Source organism: Orbilia oligospora (assembly GCF_000225545.1).
Source record: "Orbilia oligospora ATCC 24927 unplaced genomic scaffold scaffold00215, whole genome shotgun sequence".
NCBI lineage: Eukaryota > Fungi > Ascomycota > Orbiliomycetes > Orbiliales > Orbiliaceae > Orbilia > Orbilia oligospora.
The window spans coordinates 2,058,481-2,078,854 of NW_011645772.1; the positions used below are offsets into that span (position 1 = coordinate 2,058,481).

The 20,374-nt window shown below is 45.4% G+C and overlaps 5 protein-coding genes across 5 annotated transcripts; 2 read left to right on the forward strand and 3 right to left on the reverse strand.

Moving 5' to 3' along the window:
* Positions 1-3,499: 3,499 nt before the first annotated feature.
* AOL_s00215g602 (uncharacterized protein) lies at positions 3,500-6,048 on the reverse strand (the record flags this gene model as incomplete). The annotated part of the gene is made up of 5 exons (XM_011129804.1): positions 3,500-4,345; positions 4,406-4,841; positions 4,908-5,258; positions 5,330-5,909; positions 5,988-6,048. The coding sequence occupies 5 exons, from the start codon at positions 6,046-6,048 to the stop codon at positions 3,500-3,502; spliced, it is 2,274 nt and encodes a 757-aa protein (XP_011128106.1).
* Positions 6,049-8,510: 2,462 nt separating this feature from the next.
* AOL_s00215g603 (uncharacterized protein) lies at positions 8,511-10,158 on the reverse strand (the record flags this gene model as incomplete). The annotated part of the gene is made up of 9 exons (XM_011129805.1): positions 8,511-8,902; positions 8,955-9,122; positions 9,176-9,306; positions 9,369-9,481; positions 9,546-9,578; positions 9,662-9,801; positions 9,855-9,908; positions 9,976-10,012; positions 10,066-10,158. 9 exons carry the CDS (start codon positions 10,156-10,158, stop codon positions 8,511-8,513), a joined length of 1,161 nt encoding a protein of 386 aa, XP_011128107.1.
* A 4,991-nt stretch (positions 10,159-15,149) lies between these two features.
* On the forward strand, positions 15,150-16,154 carry AOL_s00215g604 (uncharacterized protein; the record flags this gene model as incomplete). Its single annotated transcript, XM_011129806.1, has 1 exon — positions 15,150-16,154. The coding sequence occupies one exon, from the start codon at positions 15,150-15,152 to the stop codon at positions 16,152-16,154; it is 1,005 nt and encodes a 334-aa protein (XP_011128108.1).
* Positions 16,155-16,358: 204 nt separating this feature from the next.
* On the reverse strand, positions 16,359-18,000 carry AOL_s00215g605 (uncharacterized protein; the record flags this gene model as incomplete). The annotated part of the gene is made up of 5 exons (XM_011129807.1): positions 16,359-16,821; positions 16,881-17,438; positions 17,506-17,558; positions 17,653-17,837; positions 17,913-18,000. The coding sequence occupies 5 exons, from the start codon at positions 17,998-18,000 to the stop codon at positions 16,359-16,361; spliced, it is 1,347 nt and encodes a 448-aa protein (XP_011128109.1).
* A 782-nt stretch (positions 18,001-18,782) lies between these two features.
* Positions 18,783-20,314, forward strand: AOL_s00215g606 (uncharacterized protein; the record flags this gene model as incomplete). Its single annotated transcript, XM_011129808.1, has 6 exons — positions 18,783-18,841; positions 18,912-19,115; positions 19,188-19,260; positions 19,666-19,708; positions 19,772-19,976; positions 20,044-20,314. The coding sequence occupies 6 exons, from the start codon at positions 18,783-18,785 to the stop codon at positions 20,312-20,314; spliced, it is 855 nt and encodes a 284-aa protein (XP_011128110.1).
* Positions 20,315-20,374: the final 60 nt, after the last annotated feature.

Sequence of the window (20,374 nt, forward strand, 5' to 3'; positions counted from 1 at the left end):
AGAAGGTGTATATGTGATATATGGTGGGTTTAATCTGTGTTTTCTCTCTCTATGTATCTCAAGATATTGATTGCCCTTCTTCTTCTTCTGCAAAGAATCGTCGTTACGAAGTAAGCTGAATAGCCTTTCTTTTTTGGTTTTTTGCTTGTATGCGTGGGTCGGTACAGTCGGTTTATAAGAGAAAGAAGGCATACATGGCGTGGGTAGTGTATATTATGGTGTATACATAGCTTCGAGGCAATGGTATGGTGAGGCTTTTTCCCTTCTTGCTCTTTCTTCTTCGGGGTGTATCGTTGAGATGATTGTATATATGGTGTATGTTGAATATACCGAACAAGAAAATGAAATGGAAAATGAAATGAAGTTCCGACAGTGAATGTAAAAAAGAAAGTGGTATCCTTACCGATAAGCCTTCTTGATCTCCTCCGCTGTCGCAGTCGGCGCTACACCTAGGGTTTCGTATAGTTTCGTTTCTCTGTTCAGGGAAAAGCAAGATTAGAGCGAGAATAACCTTATTTAAGCTCAAATTTAGAGCTTAGGTTTATGGGAGCTCTGCTCATATTTTATCGAACATACCGAACCATCTTGTCGCACACAAGCCGAGGACCTCAAACTTTTCCCTGATATCGTCCGAGCTCTTTCGCCGGCTCTCGAATCTGCGACTCGAGAATCTGTACCGATTACCTTTCGGTAGAAAAAAAAAGAAAGGAAGCAAAGTATCGAAACTAGCGGATGCTGTGTATGCTGATGGATTATGACGATGATGACTATGGGAAGGTTGATGGATGGAAAGTCGTGAGACAAGAGACAGTGAGAGGACCAGCCAGCGAAGGCGGGGAGGTTAACGGTATCGGGTTTCGCAGCTTGTCTCTCGTTGTGGGTTTGATTCTCCTCTTCAGGCGCTAACGGTATCAGAAAATAGTAATCGAAAACCTCCAAGCAAAGAACGCTTCAGATCAAAAATTCCTTTTAAAAAAAGATGATGAATAAGAAGTTGTGTATATGTATTCCGGCGAAGAAGGGAGGCGGAAGATGTTGAAGCTGCGGTTAATTTATGTAAAGACTTGCATGCATGACATGGAAGAGTCAGGCCGAAGTCAAGCAAGCAGGAAATGGTACTTTTTGCTTGGAGTGGGACGCGAAATTTGTCTAAGGCAAAAAAAAAGTCCCTAGTAGGTAGCTCCGAGAGAAAGAAAAACGTTGATAGCTACTATTCGCTCCCTGGAATCGGGTCGTCTGAGAGGACGATTAATGGATCAGAGTGATGGGAAAAGGTGATTCGAACGTGCGTCCAACCAGTAATGTAAGCAAGCTGCCAGCAGCGTGGGGACGCGGAGAGGGAAGGCGGAGACGGGAGAAGAAGAGCAACAACTGCAGCGAACTTTGCCGTATCTGAACAAGCACTCGAGGTACCCGAATGAGAAAGAAACGATGCCGGAGGCAAAACGACGATACTGAATTAGAGTCGGAGGCTTCAGTTGAGGATTAGTTCAGCTGAAGAGGGGTCGACTGTGCAGAGGCGAGAAACCTATAGAAAGACGTGGGAGGCGGGATGGCTCTTTGCTCACAGTGGTGACTAATAAAAAGGAAACTCGGAAGGCCTTAAGGATGCATATGATCGATACACAGATAACTAAGGATATCGATATAAGTACTCGAGACGTAAGTGCAAGTAAGTGTCGATGATTGATGGCTGATGGCTGATGGCTAGTGGTTGGTAGTTGATGGTTGGGGGTAGTTGCGATATGTCGATATCGACGACGTCTATGCCGCTTCCGTGCAGTGACTCGGAAAAAATAAATATAAAAAATCAAAATTAAAACAAGAGAAACCTGGACAGGAGAGGCTGAGATGCTTTGTTTTATCGCCAGACTAAAACATCAGCCGAGACGAATCAGATCGAGTCGAATGAATGAACGAATGAACGACGTAAACGACCAGGCGAGACTAGACGAGGAAGGATTTAACTACTTTGGAAATACTCTAAATTTCAAGTATTTTTTTATCTTATCAAGCGAGAAGGAGAAGAGCGGAAAGGAAAGCTCAGACCCAGCCAGGGCATCGATATGATACCAAGTAATACAAAGACACTCCGAGTAAGTAGCATTCCAGTGTCAGCGGTATTGGTAAGTATAAGACTCGAACGTTCGAATTCGAATTCGAATTCCTCGACTTGATCAAAGTAGAGACATCATGCATGCATGCATGTAAGCGCTGACTTCCTCCTTCCGTCGACAAAGCCCATTTCAAGAATTTTTCTATGAAAAAAAGTACTCTGGGATATACTTCGCGGGCATATGTACCTAAGTTGTATCCCCAGGCACAATATCCAGGGCAAAGTGACATTCGGCGTCGCAAGCCATCATGGCGCAGGAACGTGCATTAAGGGCAACATGAAGAACTCCGCGCGCCGACGAGATATTCCAACTTACCCCCACTGCTAGCTCAAGAAAAAGGAAAGAAAGGGCAGAGGGCAGAGGAAGAAAGTCTGACGCTATTGTACATGTGGGTACAAGCAGTCTAGTCCGTACCTGTTTCCACCGTCGGCTTTCCAAGGCATTCAGACCGATGTTAGTGCTGAGAGTCTCTTGTCGCATGCCGTCAGTTTGTGCCGCCCAACCTGCCTCTTTTGATCAAGTTTGTGCTGCAGCTTGGGAGCTACTGTTCCTTAGTCTGGGGTATTCTGGACCTTGATCGAAGGATCCTAGGCTAGGATGTCTAGGTGTTTAAAAGGTATCTAAGTTATCTATTATTGTCTTAAGAGTTATTCGCCTGGTATCGGGTGAGAATTATCTACAGTTCGGGAAAGCACATGGATCTTGAAAAAAGGGACAGAGTCGACTTTTGTTATTTCATCTTGTATCAACAAGGAGAAACGTGGAAAACCCCGGCAATGAAAAGATGAATGGATCGATCGAAGCTGCATGTTCGGATTATCCATGTATCATCTTCAGAGAAGCAAAGAGAAATAAAAATCAGGCAGGAAACAGAGGGAAACAAAAACACTATAAAGTTTGTACAGGTCGAAGCAAGCATTGCAGAGTGGTATCTCATCTCATCTTGACGACAGTTGAAAGACATTTGAAATTAAAACATCAAGAACCAGTCCACAAGGCACAGAAGAGAACAATGTCAACCCCATAAGATAATGTTGCGGGAAGTGAGGATGTGGGGATGGAGAGAGGATGAAGGTGATGTAGAAGGGCATGAAAGTTATTAGTGGCCTTGTGGAGTAATAGAAAATACAGGATAGAAGATCGTGATGATCCAAAAACCAGAAGACGCCGGTAAAAAAAAAAAACTCCCGCTAAGCAAAAATGAAAAAAAGCCCTCCTGTCATTTTCAGACAAATGCACAAAGCCCGTTGAATAAGAAACACATCATCAAAGAAACATAAGGGGGGGCCATAGAATCTAAATAAAGCGCGGATAGGGTAAAAGCAGCAAAGACACAAAGCATTTGGATCTCAAGATTGCGGGTGTCAGAGCTGTAGGAGGAATTAAACAGCAGTAGGGATATGGTGGATACTGTCCGCGAGGATGGCAGAATGTTTTTCTTGGATTATGATGCTATCATAAGAGTCGTCGCGAATGGAAATTCCGCTGTCGTCTGTTCCGTCGTTGTGGGTGCCTCGTTGATAGAAACTTCGATCTTGGACAACAGCATCTGAGGCGGAAACGCTTTGATGAGGACCCTGAGCAACTCGGCGGAGGAAACCGCCACGCTCAGCATTCCAACGAAGATATTCTTCGACGAAGGTGACCAAAACCCACCACCCACCAAAACCTTCTCCACCGCTCAATGTAATGTCGCGAATGGCCGCACTAGCAACGGCTGATGTTCCGATAAGAATGCTGCGAGCTGACACCTCAGGGAAGCGGGATGGCAAGCGATCAAGCCATCTGACCCAATGGTCGAAAATCCCGTTCTCGTCTGGACCATCCTGTGAGGTTGGCATAGAATTAGGCTCCTTCCCACGGACAAGGCTAACGATCTCAGTACGGAGAAGTTGGATGGCAAGTGGGCTCCTGCACGGCAGCTCACGTCGAACAATTCTTTCGGCTTCGACCATATTGACCCAGTCGGATTCCATAGTCTTAACGTCGGCATCATTGTTTAAGATGCTAGCGGCGGCGTGGCACGTCATGTTGGTTCGAAGAGCTTGGTCGACAAGGCGGCAGAATGCGGAAACAGGTCGGAGTCTAGCTTCAACGACGTGATCGGGAAGTGGCTGCAATGATTTACGAACTGACTCGTCAAGGTTATGGACCAACTTCTTGAATTGTTCGAAGATTTTAGGTGGGATAGCGGTTTTAACGCAATTGTTAACCAGACCGAGGAGTTCCTAGTGAAGTCGGTTAGAATCTATGACGTGGTGAACATGCATTTACCGAGAGTAACATACCTTGTAGATCTCCCAGTCAGTATCTTCAACCCAGTTAACCATTGATGGATCCGTAAGTAGCTTCAAGACTGGAGCTGTGAAGCTCCCTTGGAATTGTGTGTAGAGATTATAGAACATCTTCATATGCATCGTCTTGAAAGCTTCGAATAGAGCGAGTGCATGTGTTCGATAGGTTGCCTCGAGGGTTCTCGCATTGTCCATATCAGTCCCGGCGGGCATGTAAAGGGTGATATCTGGAACACTAATTCCGAAGGGTCGCTCCTCGTCGGAGGGTGAGAGGAAAGTAGCCATCTTATTGAGGAGGTCATCGGCAGACTCGGTTTCGGGCTCTTCATCGATGTTCTCTAAGGGTTGTAGGGTTTCGACGGAGGCGGCTCTGCCAGCCTTATCATCGTCCTTGGGGATGGGAGGACCGGCTGGGTCTGAGTCTTGGAGACTATAGGGAATTAAAGTCAGTAAAACTTTCATTGGCACCAGAAAATATGAGGGCATGACAACTTACAGGGCAGTCCACTCGCCACCTTCGGTCTCATGCGAAGCATCCTGACTAATATTATTACTCGGGAGAATATTGACCTTCGGATCGCCAGCGACTGAATTCTTCAAGTCTTCGTCCAACTTTTCCTTGCCAGATATCAAAGTGATTCCACAGTAGTGATACTTCGAATGGCCCCTGATTCCCAAACGTCTGGTCTTGATATCTGGGAAGACTATGCGAACCAGTTTACCAAATGACGCAGGGTTAAGGCATTTGATACGTGCATCCCCACATGCTGTGACATAGTGGGTGTAAACACGGTTACGAGGAATAGCAGCGGTCTCTTCGTTAGTCCTCTTGCAGTACTTGTGTAGCCTATATCGGAGTCCATGTTAAAAGGTGATCACTTGGCAGCAGATAGGACCTCCAAGGAGGTGTTGACGTACCAACCCATACCAAAGCCCTGTCGTTCCCTCTCAGCTCTCGAAGTGCCATCGGCCAATCGGACTTTTTGAGCAAGCTCGGTAAGTATGACGTCTCGTACTTCCAAAGACAAGAGTCGGAGGGCGTCCTCATGTTCATCAACTTGTTTCTGACGCTTAGAGCCGATAGGTTGTGATAGCATATCCCCATAACTGTCAAAGTCAAGGCCGGGTGACATCTGCAGCTCCGGTGATGCCTGAGAGACGGATCTAGATCGCCCACCAGTCGCCTGGAAGGCTGCAAAGCTGGACCCACCATCTTGGACACTCTTCCCGAAACTGGCCATGTCGGCTGGATGGGGTGCTATGGTCGAGAAATGCATTGCTGTTGGAACTGGAATGACATGCTGGGCCATTGGATGCTGCATTGGCATCGGGGAGGGGCGGTACTGGTCGTACTCCGGGCTTTGGGACATGGCATGACCAAAAACCATTGGCACATGAGGTTGGAGGTTCTGGTTCATGCTATCTGCGCGGGTTCTCTTCTTAGAATTGAACGTAGGAGGTTGTGGTGCAACCTGAGATAAACTCGGCTTGGCGAGTCCTGTAGACAAGCAAGCAGGCGTGCATGTCAGCAGCGTGCTCTAGATGAGAAGCGTTTGGGACTTGGTTGCTTGCTTACCAGCCGACATGCTGTTCGTTGTCAACGTCTGATGGAACGTTATGTTGTTGTTAGGCTTCATCGCTTTGGTTGAGCGTTGCTCGACCGACTTTGTACGGCACAATAGAGTTAGCGATTTGATCACCAAATAATCACCATCATTATCATTATCGTCATCATGATCATGATCACAATTATTATTATTATTATCATCATCATCATCATCATCATCATCATCAAAGCATCACCAGATGCGAAGAAGAAGAAGAAGGAGAAGAAGCAAGGGAATGGGATGGATGGATGAGATGAACGTACAGTCAACGAGATGCCGGAGAGTGCAGTAGAATTCGAATAGCTAGAAATGGTGAGTTGCCAGGGAGGCTAAGGCCAGGAAGGCAATGGAGATTGTGATGGTGATGTCGTAGTGGTGGTGATGGTGATGGTGATGGTGATGGCGATAGTGGATGAGATGAGATGGGAGGTGTGTTGAAGCGGGCTGGATTGAGATTGGTTGAGATGGGAGGATGAGTGAAGACGAGGAGAGTGAAGATGAAAGAGCGGGCAGGAATTATGGACAATTAACGGGGTGTGGACTGGAAATGATGTTGTGTCGAGCAACCGCCGGATTTGAGCGCTCTTAAGTAGCGTACGTTGTGGATATGAATGATTCTAATTAATTGACGGATGCACCGAGTAATTCGATTGAATTCAATTAATTTAAAGATGTCCGAATATATTCGCAGAAGTTCGAATGGTTCCTGGCCGGTCTGGAATGGATAGAATCGGCCGTATGTGGTGCTTGGTGGTGGTGTTCGTCCGAAATTTACTAGGTCGAGTTTTGGTGAAGTACCCGTCTCGTAGCAACACACACGGTGAAGGGAAGCTTTCGAGATATCGCCTGCTGGCCCAAAATTCTCCAGTCCAAACCTAGGAGCGATCAAAGGACGAAACGTGAATGCTCCCGAGATGCCGAAGCAGAAAGTTCTGACGCTAAGATTACGGGGAGAAAGGAACCTCGGGCGTGGAATCTAGAACTCGCAAATTTTGGTGTTCGGGCGTGGAATGACGTTTCAATTGTTTATCTGTCCGAAGTAGTAAATAAAAATAAAAAAAAGACCAACCAACCAAACTCAGAAATTCGTAACAGCCAGAACAAGACAGAATATGAACCCGGCGGATATTCCACGCGATGAAGCTTCAGTCGCAGTTGATTCGGAATCTTAATATTAGCTATTGGCCGTTCCAGGCCTGATTGATCTCGATTGATGATGAAGTCGAGGAATGTCCAAACGGGGTCGTGCAGAAGCGCGAGTGATGGGCTGTTGTCAGGCGGAGGTGGAGGGAGATGGAACAAGCGTTTGCCTTTTGCGTTTCTTGTTTATCTTTTTCCAAACACACACAACGCATGCCAAGCCTGCAGTCCCCAGGCGTCCGAGTCCTCCCCAGCCCCTTCAGTTGCCATGTTGGCGCTTAATTCTCGACTATCGCTTCACCGCGTCTATATAATACAACTTTTACTACTCCATGCTCCACTAGCTACTTGGGTGCTTCAGGGTTTAACAATTACAATTATAGTATCATACATAAGATGGAAGTAAAGAGAGAGAGAGAGTGTGTGTGTGTGTGTGTTTGGTACCATGGTTTCCGTGTGGGTGTGCTGAACCCGAGGATTGCTCGCCAAAGGCTTGGTTTACCAGAAAGGAGACCACCTTCATGATTCAGACTAGCCCTGTCTCAATCGAAAGGGCTTACTATGTACACTCTGTATAGAATTCCCCTGGCATACCATCACGTTGACGTACTCCGACACGTTCCCGGCCCAGAATGTTAATATCACCTGTCCAAATTGGCTTCCAACAATGGAGCCCGAACGTTCCATTTGCAAGTCAGGAGTTCTTCCATTCATCCAGGTACACATTATTCAAACTAACATATCACCTTCACATGCTTGCCTAACTTCTTCCCAATATGTAACTATTATCCTCCTCTTCTTCTTTAGAACCTGTAATAGCTAGAGAATTCTAGAATTAAACCCCTCCAGGTCATAGTATGCCATTTCTTCGGTCCTAATGAACATATATTGAGCACCTATTTAGAAAAGGGGATAAAGAAAAGAGACTTGATGCTAGGTATACAAGCAACAGGGACTACATGATGACGTCTCCAAGCTATAAACTTGATTAATGAAATACTGTAGGTCGGTAAGGTCTCTACTGGAAGAGAGACGGGAAAAAAAAATAATAAAACCCCAAAAGGAAAACGAAACGAAACGAAGCATTTTGGTGGTATCTTGTAGCAGAATCATCATGAAGGAAGAGCTGTGTTTTTAATAAAAATGCAAAGCAGAAGCCCCTCCCGTTTTCTTTTCCCCGAATACAATAAAAGGTCCATCCACATGGGCCGTCGGTATGACTAAAAGTAGTCGCAGAGAAGAAGAAGAAATAAAAAATGGATCACAGGAAACGCCTATAATAATGATGAAAAAAATGAAATGAAAAAAATGAAAAAAAAAAGGGTCACAGAAACAGAGAGGCAACAAAATCCCTAAACCTGTTCCTTATTCGGTCTTATAGCGTGAACTGACCCAGCATCAGACGAAGAACAACATGCTTCACTATTCTCTCTCGAATCTCTCGACGTCGAATATCCATCTTCAACCTCGGTATGATGTGCAACACTGACGGTAATGCCTTCAACGATATAACTATCATTATGTGGCTTCGATGTAATCTCGGTGATAACTTCGCCGCCTTGGCGGCCAGGCCCTTGGTAGCTCTTGCAGCGGTTTCGAGGATTGATTCCTTGTTTTTTTAATTCGTTGTTGAGTTCGTTCTGGAGTTCGACACAGCTGAAGCAGACACCACCCTCCGAGTGTTCCGGACCAGCATCGTAATCGGTGGTTGTAACCCAATGGAGGACGATGGCGGAGAAAACAACTAATAAACAGTATTAGAGAGGAATTAAAAAGCATATTAGGAATTTTCTCACCATCAGCATTGCAACAGGCGAAGCAAATCCATCCGGGTTCATGGCCACGAAGTACAACAAGAGTTGCCAAATTTGCAACAGTAGAGATCAATGTTGCAATTGAACCCCAGAAAGTACGCTTTGCCATGTTTCGAACCTTCTGAGAGGCTTGGTCGAAGGAGCAGACACCTACAAAGAGTTAGAAACAGGGCATGCACAAGACACAGGGGGTATGTTTATACCAAAGAGAGGAACCAGGAAAAGCGAAGTTAGATAGACATTGATAACAACATCAAAAACCAGAAGAGGAATGTTGGCGACCAGTCGCAACCCAATGTAGCATTCTCCGTCTTCATGAAGTTCCGAGATACGGCTGTATAAGAAGATAGTTAGGTAAACTCTTACTGGGGAAGCGGAAATTCGGATCACGCTCACAAGATGAAAGTCAAGATAATGACGATAAAGTACGGGAGGAGCATGCCAAGGGTGTTGAATAGGTACAGCTTGTCCTTTCTGCGTGGGCCCTTGTGCTTTGACCTGATGATGTACTAATGATAAAAAAATATCAGCATCTCTATCGTGTCCGATAGCCATCGTACGGGGAGTACATACGACTTTCTCTACAAGGAAGAAGTAGATAATAATCTACCACATATGATAATGGTTAGCAATCATAACTCATAACACTATTTCAGAAGAGATAAGGATAGAGAAGGGGGCTCACAAACCTTGGTAGTCAAGTAACAGATCAAGCAGAGAAGAATACCAGCATTACAGGCCGTAATAGAGCTTCGAAGACCGAATGCGACGTTGAGAACAGTAGAGGAGAAAGCGAAGAGCCATGAGTCAAGATAGACACCGAGAACCACTATAACTATTAGACAATACATAAAAGGCTCTGGACTACATCCGAAAACTTACACCAACGAGCAAGAGGAACTTCAGCCAACTTTGGCATGTTATAGGTACGGCGACCTGAGATACTGAAGTTAACGCAAACAGTCTAGCGGCCATGAGAGCCAATGAGCGGGCCAGTACGTACCAAAGCAGAAAGCTAGAACCGAAACACCGAAAAGCGGCTATTACACCGTTAGCTCCCAGAAGGTATATAGACTGCAGAATATCAACATACCAACACAGCAGAGAAAACCGACGAAGCATGAGGGGCAAGGTAGAGTGGAGGGTTGAACTCGGCCTCGAGTTCGGCGCTCCCACGGAGATCCATTACGGCCACCCTTCTCCAATGGAGAAACTATATATAATACCAGAGAAAACAAGAAATAGTACAGTAATAGTCCTCAGACTCGACTTATATGTGTGTTGACCCCGTTGTATTTGCCTATGGTGAGTTGGGGTGATGGAAGGGTGTGATGGATGAAGGGAAAATAGAAGCTGATGATTATTTTTTCTGTTAGATAGGCGATGGGATTTTTGTGTGGAAGAATTTCTGGTGAGTACGCTGCTATACTGGCCGACGATATCGTGGAGTGTTGGTGGCGATGTATAGACGGAGCTTGCAGTTATACCTTTTCAGAAGAGTACTCCACACATGAAAACCTCCCTCTGAAATTCCAGACAACAGAGACCTCTTCTTAACTCTTATAAATTCGTTTATCCGGATACCAGCATCCAGTAAGAAGGTCGGAAATCTAAGATAGGAACTCCCCAAAAGTCCGCCTGCTTGGGAGGTATCCGTCGAAACAAAGTTGATCTAGATTCGCCCAGATATGCAACCTGATCCACTCCGGGACGCAGGAGAGAACAGCAAGGTAAAGAAACTAAGCGAAAGATATGTGCAGATGCAAGCGAGAGAGCAGGCTGCGGGATGTGTCTAATATTCTGGAGGATACAAAGGTCTTCGAACAGCAGAGTATTTCGGAACCAATGACGTCGAAATAGACTGTTCCCGCTTTGCCCAACTAGGGTTTACTTTCTGACTCTTTAATTCGGTAAGAACTGTATATCTTCTTTGTCTGTCTATTGCGTATCCCTTGACACTACTCAGCTGATCGAATATATTGGTACAAGTAGATCAAGCAAGACCGATGAAAGAAAGGAAGGAAGGAAGGAAGGAAGAAATAAAGAACGAAAGAGAGTGAACAGAAATTTTGTCTTTCCCTCTTAAAAACGGAAAAAACTAGAAGATCAAAGGAAGAAAAAGGGAGGTAAAAGATAAGTAACAACTTCAAAAGAATATGAGAAACCCTGGGAACTGGTAAAACTGATCAACTCTACTTTTTGTTCGTGATCATATCAGTGCATTTCCGGAGTTGTTTTCCCTCTACAACCTTGTGGGAATCATCTCCGTATTATGTACCACGAGTGTGCGGCAAACTGAGATCGTACAAGTGTGCCAGAAAAAAAAAGACTCCAAGACGGTCGAGAGATAGAGACAAAGTCACATCAAGGGTCATCGATCTCGGCAAGAGGATATATTAACATAACGGGCGCCCACCTTGTTAGATATGACTTACTCGAGCCCTCAGACAGGATATACACCCTTATGTACGTAAGTATTTCCTTCACGAGATAGGCAATAAACTACACTTACACGTCGTGGCTGCGCTGAAATCATCGGAAGGGAGGAGATAGCGTCAGCCTTAGTGTGCCGTTTTTCTACTCCTTCGTTCGCCCTAACTTCGAGCCAAAGAACCGAGGGAAGGGGTGCATGGAAAGCCAAACTCAACTATTGGCAATCCTAACACCCCAAAAAACAAGACATCACAAAAAATACTTTAACAGAAATGGCTAGTCCTCGGTCTAGGGCTTTGCATTGTAAGGCATGGAAATAAGCCCTTTCACTGAACTTGGAAGATTTGAGATACGATATGGAATAAACCGACAAAAGAAAGTGGAGGCAGAATCGATACCAATGTTGTGATACCATCCACAAAGCGACGAATTCACGGCAGGTAGGACGAGGACAAATCAATGAAAAGAAAGAATTCTGGGTTTCTCATACCCATGTCAGCCTGTTCTGGTCTCCTATTGGCATATGCAGGTCATAGGCCGTCGATTTAATATATTGTAACTGAACTCCGATAATATTACAGATCGTCTCCGAGCATAAAGGAAACAGGATGGCGGCACACACTTGAGGAACTTCCAGCTCGATAGCTCTAGTAGGTAAGTTTGCCATGAATCAGTTGCAATCGCCATGCATGAAGAAACAAGCAGCTAGCTTCCATGATTCACAATGCAACACTTCTAGATCGGGAGGGGATGGGGCGGCACATGTTGTAATTTTGAGATGTCGTGAACCACCAACTTCAATTTCGAAGGTTTCAACCCCACGTTAATATCATCATGACCATTCATATCCAGTGTTATAGGAACAATGGCGTTTGAAATTACCTCCTTGAACATTATCTGTTCCATCGCCGCGTTCCGAACTGTCAAAGGGAGCGGACGGGCGGCTGGAGGAGGTCCTGAGCTATGCTATGGGAATTGTATTAAGGGGGGTGCGGTGCTTTCCCTCCGGATCCACTGTTGTGCGACATGAAGTAAGGGAGTACCAGAGCTGAACCTTCGATTAGCCACCAAAACCTCAGCAAGCAGCCACCATACACAGAGGTACTGCTGGCTAGCTTCACCCCTCGCAGGTGGACAGGGGAACTAAAAAAAATAAAAATAAAAAAAAGAGCGATACACACCGCAACATCGATATTGCCCATTTCTGGGATCGAAAGATCGAAATCCAGGGAATCATTTCAACCATCCCTGCGTGGAAGCCACAGGAAAAGCCAACAGCCCGGCCATGTGTTGCATCCAGAACCAGATCCACAACCGTTTTCTGTCTCGGCACCTTTGAGGGGCCCTTAGTTTCGTACCTAGAGAGGCGCTACACGGGATGGCATCGAAATCCGGCCGAGCCGTTCTGGAAGAAAATCCTTTGTGTTCACCTTCCTGCCGCATAGTGTTTCGGTGAAACTTCTGTTTAAGCATGCCTCTTCCCGATACATGTGCCAGGGGTTTTATTTGTTGGCCATGCTTGGTCCTGCACCTTAGATATTGAAATGCATAAATATGCATCTCCATGATTTTAATATTTGCTTCAGCTTACTCGGGCCGACATTGATTTTCAAAAATCCCATCAAAATCTAGAACAATGTCCCGGGTGGCAGCCCTATTGGCCGACAGCTGCGAAAACATGGATAAGGAGCTAGCTATCACATCACGATTGGCGAGGGGTGCATAGATCTTGTTCATGCAGAGGTGGGCTCCAAATGCGGCTGGTTGGAGCTCAATTGATCAATTTGTATGTAGGAACGGCTATGACAAGGTTGGGGGTAGCTTTGATCGTACGATTCCCCGCTGTAGGTGGAATGAATTCGATGATCGATACCGTTTCGTAATAATCGATTGCGAAAAGAGGTCTGCGGGCGCCTTTTGCATTGATCGAATAGGGAAATAACACCGAGGGACGGCACCAATCAATAAATCAGAAAAATATCAGGAATATTCTTCGGGTTGTCTGCCTGAAACCGAGAATAAGGTACCTTCGAGCTCGCCAGAGCTCCACCAATTCGCAATTCTTGACTGGCGCATATGCCTGATAATATGGAGCTTCGATCCAACATTGTCGTGACTAGTTGGTGTCTAACTGCCCAACTTTAAGCAATTGATTCCGGTAAGTCACAGGAGTAGGATTAAGCTGTGAAACAAATGACATAGGTGCTACTCCCAATCTATGAAGTCCAATTATTTTTAGACTCCTGGCCAGGGCCTCGAATTCCGACCTATGTTGCAACTATGCATACATGTAGTTTGTAAAATTCATATCTAGGGGACTAGAGTTACTTTATTTCAACGGCCTAGGCTAAGACCAATTTTGATTAATTAATTCAGACATCAATAGGGACCTAGTCCGGGGACGCTCACCTCTGCCTAACTTGGTAGTATTTATCGACATCATTGTAACCAGTAAATATTTCTAATACCCAACTAGTGCAGGCCCAGAATCAATATCACAGGGGCCTAGGATCTCGGTGTTCCAAGACCCAAGATATTCCCCTGTCGACAATCTAACGAATATACGCCTGCTTTCGGAAAATAAGTGTGTTGCAACTATAGTACTGAATATTAGGCAACATGGGTTATATACGCCTGGATCAATCGATTGATCCTTCCTATATAGGACCGAGGCTATCCTCAAAACCTGGCTAAGAAATTTGAATCCTGCGATATCTATATATCCGACTGTTTAAAGATTAGCGCGTCGTAAGCCTCAACTAATTTTTGTGTTTAGCTTCTGTACGGGAAATAAAATTTAATCAAGTCTATCGATATATCACAATTGGTTGTCAACTGAATTTAAAATCCTTTCCTAAGTTATATACTCAAGCCCACAGGACTACTTCGAATAAACTGGTCGACTTCAAGGCCTAGATTTTATATCCTTATCGTTTGGTATTTTAGCACAGAGTGTAGATCTACTATCTCATCGTGTCGGGAATAACTTCCGCGAGACGACTATGGGAGCTGCATACATATCTTAAGATCTTTCCGCCTACTTACCAAAGTAGGTATCCAGTCGATCTTCTTTCCCTCTAAATCGAACCCACACTTTATGTGCGGAGCATACTACTAGGAACTATCTAAAACTTTTTTTTTCTTAATAAAAACAATAGCCACTCGAGTTACCATTAATTGAGATTGATATCCAGATGATTTCGAAATTTCCTGAACACCCGCTAGGCCTCTGGGACACCGCAATTGTATATAAACCGATTGGAGAACTGAAGACAATATAATATACCAATTACGAACTGATTCCATTACTCCTACTCTACTAAACAAAATTTCTAATGCACTTATGATATCAAGAGGTAGCAAAACGCCTAAGAGTTAATCCTATGGAGGTAGAATCCGGCAGAACTGATAGAAAACAAACTGTAAAAGTGTTGTGCTGTCAGCGAAATGCAACAATTGCCAAGCTTTGTGAATTACCAAGCCACATTTATCAGCAAGCCGCCTTTGCCACTTTCTTCCATCTTCATCTCCAACCTTTCACGACTCATCCAGCATCGCGAACAACCTCGATAGACGTATCCACCCTCAATCATCCCCACCTCTCGACTCCTCAAGCTTAGATAATCACCCACCTATTTAAAGCCTACGACCACTAAAAGTCCATACTCCACCTCGAATCATAAATCCCAAAAAACACACCCCAAAAACCTCAATCTACACTCCCACCGCACTTCATCCACAACCATGCCACGCGCCGAAGTCGGAACCTCCAAATACCTCGACAACAAGCTAAAGTCCAAAGGTCTCCAACGTCTACGATGGTACTGCCAAGTTTGCGAACGCCAAATGCGTGACGAAAACGGTTTCAAATGCCACACTCAATCCGAATCCCATCTTCGACAGATCCTCATCGTCGGGGAAGATCCCAAAAAGGCAATCAATAAATACTCTTCCGACTTCCAACATGACTTCTTACAACTCCTTAGAACCTCTCATGGTGAAAAACAAGTTCATGCGAATCATTTCTATCAGGAGTATATTCACAATAAAGAACATATTCATATGAATGCTACGAAATGGTCGAGCTTGAGCGAGTTTGTTAAGATACTGGGGAGGGAAGGGATATGTAGAGTCGAAGAGAATGAGAAGGGGCTGTTTATCAGTTATGTGGACAGGAGTCCTGAGGCTTTGGCGAGACAAGAGGCGATTAGGAAGAAGGAGAGGCAGGATAGAGGTGACGAGGAACGGGAGCAGAGGCAGATTAAAGCACAGATCGAGAGGGCAAACAAAGAAAAGGCGGTGAAAGATAGTGAGGATGGCGAGATAGCGACGGGGTTGCAGAAGACGGAGGAGAAGATTAAGATTAACTTTGGTGGCGTGAAGAAAGAAGATTCTGAGAAGAAGGAGAAATCCAAGTCACCAGAGGAGAAATCAGATGATACTACAGAAAGCAAGGAAGCGACTGTATCACCGGACGCGGTAGCTGCCTCTGCAGCACCAGCGGCATCGACGGCGACTGCACAGCCACCTAAGATCTCGATGAAGATCCAGCCAAAGAAGCCAGTTAACGTGTTTGCAGCTGCGGGCAAAAAGCTCTCTGGGGCAAAGCCAAACGCGGAATCGGCTTCAGACGCTAAAAGGCCAATGAGCGAAGCAGAGCGGATCATGAAGCAAGAGATGGAGAGGAAACGAGGCTTCTCGTCGGGGCCGTCCTCTGGTAATGCTTTTAAGAAGGCGAGGGTTGCCTGACGGGCAGGGCGATATCATGTATATTAGTAGGTTGGAGTTCTGGTGCTTTTCTGGGAAGATGATGTTTGGATTTTACATAATATTGGATTTAGCGACGCATGGGCAAATAGAATTACATTGGAAGAGACTTTTATTATTCACGATATTATATTCTAGCAAATTCTCATAATATCAATTCCCAAAATCACGTAAGGTAGAACGCAATTAGGCAATAGTCTTCTCCTTCATGTAAATTCCGTGCTCCTTCTCGAGCACTAATCTCAACTTCTCAGCAATATCAACGTCCAATGGAGCATGTACGCCGGGTGTGGCAATTCGGCCATCGAGAACCATCTGAACGGCAACACCACATGGCACACCGACCAATTTGGCCATGGAAGAGTATCCGCCAGGGACACCATAATCCGCCAGAGTCGATGTTCTTGTTTCTTTAGTTCCATTGGCATGTTCGATCTCGAACTTATGCTGAAGCATAACGAAATCGCGTTCGCCCTCCTCGTATTGCATCTTCTTTTCGAGAGTGGCGCAGAGGGTATCTAGTGGGTTACCCTTGTTTGTGACGATGCCAGATGAGAAGAGTCCGAGCCAGCGGAAACCGTTAAGGATACGAGTTTTGTCTTCTGGAGAGGTGAAGACAGTCTTTGAGGAGATGGCGGCGATAAGGTCGCTGTAGTTGAAGTTTGATTAGTATTGGTATAATCATAGCAAGGCCTTAAAGAGACATACTCATCAGATGTGGAGGGGACTCCGAGAATCTGTGCTAGGACCTGGTTCCATGACAATGCAGTAGCATTAGTAGCCAAGTAGTCAACAGGATCCTCCTTCAAAAACCCAATATCGACGAGAACCTTGATGAACTCTGGGAAACCTTGGTATCGAAGGGTACCTCTAACGATAGTCTGGGCTTCGGGAATATGGTATCGCTCCTTGTATGGTGTAGAGTCTCTGTTAGGGTAGGCAACAAAGGCGTATCCAGGGTAGATGAAGTATGGCTTAGCAGCCTTCATTAGTTCCGGTCCGTCAATTTCCTCGACCTTGCCATCCTTGTAGTATTTGGCGGAATTTCGGAGAGCGAGGAGGACACCACGGCTAGACCAAGAGAATTTGTATCCTAACGGATTGTCAGAGTCTTCTGGAGCTGGAAGACCACCACAGTAGCTGAGGAAGCTGGTGATTTTGCCGCCCTCCTTGTGAACTTCATCGATAGTCTTGACGGCGTAGAGATGGTCGATACCGGGGTCGAGGCCGATTTCGTTCATAACGACAATGCCGGCTTCTTTGGCACTGTATTTTATCATACATCATATTAGATACTTGAATAGAATAATGGGACAGAATACTAGATACTTACGCGGCATCGAGCTCCAACATAGCGGGGCTGACGTATGAAGTTGTAACGACATGCTGTTTTCGAGGTCAGCCTCTTGGAACTCACTACCCAATGGTCATGAAAATAAGAGTTAAAAAGAAAGGAAGAAATAAATAAAGGTAGTCGCACCTTCTTGCTCTTGATGGCCGACTTGATGACGGTAGCATGATATGTGTATGGAATCAAGCTGATGACAAGATCGTGCTTGGCCACTTCAGCATCAATGGCAGCCTCGTTAGTAACATCGAGAGAGATGGCAGAGGCGTTCTTGCAATCAGCAATTAATTGCTGAGCGGTCTCGATACGACGACAAGCTGTATGGTATCAATTGCATTAGCCCATTTCCCCCAATATTAGTCACCTGTACGTCAACGGCTAGTTCGGCTTACCGACGGTGACATTGATGCCGTCCTTATCGAGGAGATCGAGAGTAGGTTTGGCGACGAAGCCGGACCCGAGAAGCAATACGGACGGCATATCTGCTAGTGTCGGAGTGTTGAGGACTGTGGTATTCCGTGGTATTGAATAAGGCAGGAGGAAGAATTAATATCAATTGTGAAGTCAAAGACCTTCCAATTGCGATCTTAAAATCCAAACAAAACTACGAAATATAAATTTGGTTTCTCTCGACTTAACTCTCTTCTTATTACAAAGTCTTTTTCTCTCTTCTATTCAAGTTCTGGCGGGCTGCGGGTTTTTAAGGTTGTTGTTTTAGTCAGACACTCCGAACATCGGTACAGCTGCAGGGCGGGGCAAATGCATATCGGTTGGTAGGTACCCACAGGAGGGGTAGTACCGGGGCGGCTTAACCGGGACGATTCTCTTCCCCGGGAGCCGTCTTCCCGGGAACACAGCTCCCCTGTGATCCTGGACAAAAAGTACCCAAACAGGCTTGGCGTTTTTGTCACGGCGGCACAGAAATTTCTGATTGCTAAACAAACACTTGTCAACATCTCTTCTTCTTTTTTCTCTTTCTCTTCCTTCTTCTCTCTTCCATTCTTTCTTTGACTTATACCCATTGCCCTTCATAAATCTACTTTTGCCGCGTGCTGGCCACGGTTGGTTCTTTTTTTGGTGGTTGCCGCTGCTTACACATTATAACTGCAATTGTAATCCAATGAGCATGTCCGCCTTTCTCTTCTTGTCTTCTCTTCTCTGCCTTCGGTAGCATCTCTTCCTCCCAAACACTGCATAAGATACTTAGTATCTATCAAGTACATCCACATCAACATCCGACTAAAGAAATCGAAAGATTCAAGATGGCAAACCTCGGAGATGCTGTCACCAATCTCCTGAACGCGACTCCACCTGTCACGAGGTTCGTCTTGCTGACCTACTATCATTATCATCATAATTGCTCTCTTGCTGACCGAATTTTGTTTATTCAGATTCTACGCAGGTGTGACGTTAGTTCTTTCTCTCTCCGTCCGCGTTTTCGGCCTTCTTAACGCAGAAAAGATCTTATGGGATCCCTCCTTCATCACGGCGAAAATGCCACCACAGCTCTGGCGGGCGTTTACGTCATTTTTTCTGACATCGAGGGATTTGGGTATCCTCTTCGATACATATACCATCTACAAATATGGTCTTGAGTATGTTGTTCTCATCCTGGAGTACTATAGTGGAATTAAACAATGGGTAGGATGGGCTAACAATATCCCTAGTCTCGAGACCGTCCACTTCAATACCTCGGGTGACTTCCTCTGGTACCTCTTATTTAATGGTGCAGTCATTTTGGTAGGTTACCCTTATTCATATTTTCAACTGTTCCAAACCCGAGCCTTTCTTTTTTTGGTGTCACGTTTCGCATTTTTGGTACCTCCACATATCTGCCCTTTCAGTGCTTAGAAGCTGCAAAGGTTCCTGGAATGGAGGGAGATCGCCGTTGCGCGGACGACATGGCCTACCTCAATCACAATCAATCATTCACAAGGCTGTGTCGTCGGCGTGACTTTGGTGGGATAGCTTTGAACATGTCGCTGGAATTTTCTACGTATTTCTTTGACTCATTGGTGTTCCTAAATACTTTTTCTTTTCTTTCTTTTTATTTTTATTCTTTGAGAAGGCTCGAGTTTGACACGCGATCGATGAGCTTCGAGTGCTTGATACAACTTTTTGGATCATTCTAACCTGATGCCTTAGTTGCTCAATTCTTTCTTCCTAGGTGGGGTGATTTTCGCACAAGGTTAGTCTTCTCCCTCTCTAATCAGTCACATTCTTTAGAATGAGTATTAACTTTGATTTCTAGTTATGGGAATTGCATTTGCGTACTCCTGGGGCCAAAGGAACCGTGGTAGAAGTATCTCGTTCTTTTTCGTCACCATCAAAGCTCAATGGTTACCATACGCTATCGCCGGTATCACAGCTATCCAGTCGCCCCCAAGCGCTTTCATCTTGGCGAGTGGAATTGTCTCTGCTCATGCCTATGAATTCTTAACAGTTTTGTGGCCGAGGTATGTTGACCTGTAAACCTTTTCCATTCTAGGGAAAACTATCTAACGTTAAATTTCCATTTTATAGATTTGGAGGTGGCTCAAATCTTCTTCCAACCCCAAGTTTCCTTAAATGGTCATTTGAGGGTGGTCCAGGCACCAGAACCGGTGGCGTTGGAGGAGTCCGCGCCTACGGAACTGGATTTGATGCGCGAGCTCGGGATGCGGGTCCCGCACCTGCACGAGCGCAGGGAATGTTTGGAGGCGATGGTGGAAGTGCTACTGGAAGCAATCCTCGTCAGGCCGCCGGTGCGTCCTGGAGAAATCGAGGCGCAGGCCATCGACTTGGTACTGATTAGCATCATCACAAATGGAATGGCCGTATTTTGTTAAGAGCGGCGTATTGGCATGTCTCTGTA